Source organism: Hevea brasiliensis, unplaced genomic scaffold (assembly GCF_030052815.1).
Source record: "Hevea brasiliensis isolate MT/VB/25A 57/8 unplaced genomic scaffold, ASM3005281v1 Scaf283, whole genome shotgun sequence".
NCBI classification, from domain to species: Eukaryota; Viridiplantae; Streptophyta; class Magnoliopsida; order Malpighiales; family Euphorbiaceae; genus Hevea; species Hevea brasiliensis.
The window spans coordinates 67790-73789 of record NW_026614788.1 but is presented as its reverse complement, the minus strand read 5'-3'; the positions used below and the strand labels follow the sequence as shown (position 1 = coordinate 73789).

Below are 6000 nucleotides of genomic sequence, written 5' to 3'. Positions count from 1 at the left end.
AAATCAATTATTAAATTTTGAAACCTATTTCAAGCATCTCAAAATTGGTTTTCATTAAATCAAACCCTGTTTTCACGGTATTTCAAATCTAACAAAAACCCAATTAATGCTCTAATTGATTTTTGGAAAGTTCCCCTTAATCTTCTTAGCTTATTTCTAACACCAAGAAAATAAAGTTTATTGCAAGATTATCTATCCCCAATATTCACTTTTCAGTCCATCTATTAAGGATTAAAACTTAACTTAATGAGGGCCCATTCATCAAGCAAGGAAATAAGCACACAAGCAATAAATCAAAATATAACAATCTTCATTTAAATGGCTAAATCAGTTCAAAACCACAAAACAAATCAATATTTACAAACCCATCTCTAGAATCTCAATAAACTACTCACAAATCATTGTTTAAAGACAAACGCAAATGAAGAAATGAAGAAATAATGGAAATGTAAGCTAAAGGGGTAGAAAAACCCGACAAATTGCGGAAGGATCTCTGCGAGAAAAGTGCGTAAACGTGATCCTTGCTGCTGCTGGAAGAAGATGCAGAAGATGCTCCTCCCTTTCCCTTTTTCTATCTTTCTAAAAATGCCTCCCTTGCTCTCTATGGAAAGAAAGTGATAAAGGGCACTTTATATAGGCTAAGGGACTGTTCTAGAATGGGTAAAAGGGAAGGATCCGGAGAAAGTGAGGTAAAAAGGTGGAGTAACGGAAATGCCACGTCAACAATGTCCAGTAAAAACGACATAAGCCGAGTCAGTTGTGTCGCGGGTTGTGTCGCTCTCGGCGTGAATATCTGACGATCGACACAACCTGCGACATAAGCTAATTCGGTTGTGCTGCAGGTTGTGTCGCTCTCGGCCATTTTTTTACTCAACTTCAAAATTTTTGCAATTCGATTTTAATATCCTCCAAATGGCTACTCGATCAAAATTCATCAAATTTCTCAGTTTAACCTACAAAGCAAATAAATTCCAAAAATTAAACTAAGAAATGTGAAAATTGCAAAATTGACTAAATATATACTAATATCTAAAATAATAGCTATGAATAAGGGTAAATTATGTGCAAAAATTATACCTAAATGATGATATAAAATGCATGCATCAGTTTTACATGTTAAGTATCTGTTTATATAAATATTTAATTAAATATAAATATATATTTCTTAGAATAATATTTATAAATTTTTATATATCTTATGAAATTATTAAATTTTTAAAATGTAAATTATTAATGAAAATAATGTTTTATGTAAATTTTTAATCAAAATATATAAAATTAAATGGGTTCAGGTATTTTTTGAATAATAATAATTGAGTTTGAGACTGATTTAATAAATTTTAATCAGGTTTAAAATGAATTTAAATTTTGAAAATATTAATTGAATTTGGGTAGGTGATTTTTGCGACACCCTACCTATTGCCATCCGTGTTAAAAACACTAACTTGAATCATAGTTTGTGCAGTATTTAATTTTTCAGTTCAAAGTTTACCGAATGGATGAACTTAAACTGGTCTTTAAACCCCTCAAAATTTTGGTTCTGTTTCAGTATCGGGTCAATATGGTTTGGTTCAAATCTAGCAGATCAAATTTTTTTTTTAAATTAAAAAAAAAATGATTTAACCCAAAACTAAATCAGACAATTTCAATTCAATTTCTGTCCAATTCATTCATTTTTTAAGTCAAATCCATATTTACTCGATTCAATCCAGTTTAAATCGATCTAGTTCCAGTCCGAAACGGCCAATATCCGGGTCTAGATGCTAGTATTTGCTGGAGGTAATTAGTCCAAATGAAACAAAACGTAAGCCATGCGTTAGCACATGAGATAAATGTCCAGCAACTAGCTAGCGGGAAAACAGAACCTTCTCAGCTATGGCCAACCAAGGGAACTGTGTCTCATATGCGCTTTTCGTTTCTTGGATAGTGTTATTATCTTCCTGTAAAGCAAGCTTCGCTTTAACAGCAGAGGCTCTGGCCCTCCTCAAGTGGAAAGAAAGCCTGGGAAATCAGTCAATTCTCCAGTCATGGGGACTTTCCCTGGAAGATGCCAATTCCAGTAACACAAATCATTGCGAATGGCGAGGAATAATGTGCAATGATGCAGGAAGTGTTACTGAAATAAATCTTGCATACACAGGCTTGACAGGTACTCTCCAATTCTTAGATTTCTCTTCCTTCCCAAATCTTCTTCGTCTTGATCTTAAAGTAAACCAACTCACAGGCACCATTCCGTCCAACATTGGGTTACTTTCCAAACTGCAATTCCTTGACCTTTCCACCAACTCTCTTAACGGCACTCTGCCTCTTTCTCTTGCCAATCTCACTCAGGTTTACGAGCTTGACGTTTCTCGAAACAATATTACTGGTGTGCTAGACCCGCGCTTGTTCCCTGATGGAACAGGTGCTGCCAAAACAGGCCTTGTTAGCCTAAAAAATTTACTCTTTCAAACTACAGGGCTTGGTGGCAGGATTCCTCAAGAAATAGGAAACCTGAATTATCTGTCTCTTCTAGCGCTAGATGAGAATCATTTTTATGGTCCCATCCCTCGATCTTTAGGAAATTTGAGTGAGTTATCCATTCTGCGCCTTTCCGGCAATCTCCTGTCTGGGAACATCCCACTAAATTTAGGCAGATTAAGCAAGTTAACTGATTTGCGCTTGATCACAAACAAATTGACCGGTTTTGTGCCTCCAGAATTGGGCAATCTTTCATCGTTAACTGTTCTTCACCTTTCTGAGAATAACTTCACTGGCCAATTGCCACAACAAGTGTGCCAAGGTGGAAAGCTAATCAACTTCACAGCTGCCTTCAACAATTTCTCTGGTCCAATCCCAGTAAGCCTAAAAAACTGCCATAACTTGTACAGAGTCAGGCTTGAACATAACCATCTCACGGGAGCTCTAGACCAAGATTTTGGAGTATATCCAAATCTCACTTATATTGACCTAAGTTTCAACAATTTTAGAGGTGAGCTCTCCGCGAATTGGCGAGAATGCCAGAACCTCACAGTTATGAGAATTGCTGGGAATATGCTGAGTGGTAAAATCGCTGTTGAGATTAGTCAACTGAACCGGCTAGCAGTGCTTGACCTTTCTTCCAATCAAATTTCTGGAGAGATACCGGTGCAACTCAGAAAATTATCCAAACTGTTGGATCTAAGCCTGAAAGATAACAGGCTTTCAGGTCAGGTGCCAGTTGAAATTGGAGAACTTTCCAGCCTGCAGTTTCTAGACCTCTCTATGAACATGTTGAGTGGGCCAATTCCGTATCAAATAGGCGACTGCACTAGACTTCAACTGTTAGGCTTGGGCAAGAATAACTTGAACGGGACAATCCCATATCAAATTGGTAATCTTGTAGCTTTACAAGATTTGCTAGATTTGAGCTATAATTTTCTCACTGGAGGGATACCTTCTCAGCTTGGGAAGCTTACGAGTTTAGAACGACTGAATCTATCCTGCAATAATCTCAGTGGTTCAATTCCTGCTTCTCTCAGCAGCATGTGGAGTTTGATTGATGCCAACTTCTCATACAACAATTTAGAGGGTCCACTTCCTGATAGCAACATCTTCCGTTCATTCCAGCCAAGTGCTTATAGCAACAATAAAGACTTATGCAGTGGTCTGGTCCAAGGTCTGAGACCGTGCAACGCCATACCTGAGAGAAAAAGTGATGGGAATAAGAAAAACAGAGTTGTAATTGTTGTTGCTCCGATAGCAGGTGGACTTTTCCTTTCACTTGCATTAGTTGGTGTTCTTGGATTTCTCCGGAGATGGAGATCAAGAAATATGCCAAAAGATAGAAGCAAATCAAGCAGCAGAGAAGATCCATTCTCGATATGCTATTTCAATGGGAGGATTGCGTATGAAGACATCATTAAATCCACAGAAAACTTCAATGACAAGTACTGCATTGGAGAGGGGGGAACGGGGAAGGTTTACAAAGTGGAAATGTCAGGTTCTCAAATGTTAGCTGTGAAAAAGCTGAATTATCAGAGCAGAGATGGAGAGGTTGAGAGGTTAAGAAGTTTTAGCAACGAGGTAGCAGCTTTATCAGAGCTGCGCCATCGTAACATTGTGAAACTCCATGGATTCTGTTCTCGAGGAACGCATATATTTTTGGTTTATGAGTTCATAGAAAAGGGTAGCTTGGCTAACATGCTAAGCAGCGACAAAGGAGCGAAGGATTTGGATTGGGAAAAGAGAATTAGAGTTATTAAAGGTGTAGCTCATGCTTTAACTTACATGCATCATGATTGCGATCCACCTGTAGTTCATCGAGACATATCGAGTAAAAATATCCTATTGAACTTTGAACTTGAGGCTCATGTTTCAGATTTTGGCAATGCTAGGTTTTTGAAGCCTGATTCATCTAATTGGACAACAATTGCAGGCACATATGGCTATATTTCTCCAGGTAAGCTACAAATCTATATTAATTTGTGCTCTTCTGAATTTTACTCCATTGGGCTGCTTACCTTTTGTGCTTCCAGCAAAATTCCAAGTCCTGCTAACACGCATAAGTGTTCATTACTTGTTGCAGAGCTTGCTTACACAGGCATGGTGACCGAGAAATGTGACGTTTATAGCTTTGGTGTTCTGACATTAGAAGTTATGATCGGAAAGCATCCAGGAGAACTCATATCGTGTCTACAATCATTGACTGACCGATGCATCCACTTAGAAGATGTGTTAGATGCACGTCTCTCGCTTCCCCCAGGCCAGCAACTTGCTGATAAATTGTCCTGTTTGTTAACTATCGCTCTCTCATGTTTACGAGCTAATCCTCAATCTCGACCATCCATGAGAACTGTATCTCAGCTCCTCGAAAAGAAGGCCAGTTCTGATTCGGGAATCTTATACGGTAGTCCACTTGGTTTAAGAAATTTGTAATTGGACTGGCTCCAGAATTTCTGGCCAGCTTAGAAATTAGACTTCTTAATTTATATGTATCATGTAAATGTCCATCTTTGAATCGCCCTTGCACTATATTACAAAAATATGCAGTTCTTAAAATTATTATTGTTATTATTGAAAAGCATTAAGCTTCTTTATGTTTGATTGGAAGTTAGCCCATCTTCAAATTTCTGGCGAACACATCTGAAATCTCAAACTAATGAATGCAAAAACGAAGACTACATTTGGTTAAACTTTGCTTATTTAGAGAAGCAAAGCAAAAAAGAATGTTTAGTGAACAACAATTACTAAAAATTGATTATTAATTATGAAATAAATTTCTTATAAGAAATCCTGAGAAAATTCAGATAGGGGAATATTAACATTTTTTTCTAAAAAAAAAAAAGGAAAATAAGGAAAAAAGTCAAAATTTACACATTTTTATAATTGTACTTCAAAACTTTTTGTTTTAACAATTATACACTGTTGCCTCGTCAATTTATTAAAAAAAATATATTATATAGTCCTTAGATTTTTATCATTAATAATATTTAGATTATTATATTTTAAAAATTAAACTATTTAATCTCTTAAATTTTTTTTTTATAAAAATCTCTTAAATTTAATTCCATCAAAATTGAAAATTTCTTTTTCCTAATCTACAATTAATTTCACTAATTTCAATTATATTAAGAGAGAGAAAACTTTTAAACCTCTCTCGTTACTGTTTCTCTCTCCCTCCCTCCCTCTGTTGTTTCTCATTCTCTCTGCACATTTCTGTCGTCTCGCCCCCCCGTTTCTACTGCCTCCCGTTTCTCCCTTCCCCATTCTTATATCTCCTCTCCCCATGTCTGTGATATGGATAAACTGTAAGTGCAAAAGGTGGATATATTCTGTTAGAGATTCAATTTAACGGAATCTTTCTGTGATAAACTCTTAAAATGCACATATCAATACAAAATTTTGCTTTAATATCGTTTTACTCTTCATAATCGTCTAGTTTTGTTGAAATTGACTCTTTTTCTGGACGGTGCCGACTCCACTTCACTTGGGGCAAAGCCATGATCCAAGAACCCCACAGTCTGAGGCTGCCAAGCAATA

At 36.5% G+C, this 6000-nt stretch overlaps 1 protein-coding gene across 1 annotated transcript; it reads left to right on the top strand.

Annotated features, from left to right (window-relative positions):
• The first annotated feature begins 1875 nt into the window (after positions 1–1875).
• LOC131176931 (MDIS1-interacting receptor like kinase 2-like) lies at positions 1876–4978 on the top strand. Its single transcript, XM_058141951.1, has 2 exons — positions 1876–4420; positions 4547–4978. The coding sequence occupies exons 1-2, from the start codon at positions 1876–1878 to the stop codon at positions 4894–4896; spliced, it is 2895 nt and encodes a 964-aa protein (XP_057997934.1). The 3' UTR covers positions 4897–4978.
• The last annotated feature ends 1022 nt before the right edge of the window (positions 4979–6000 follow it).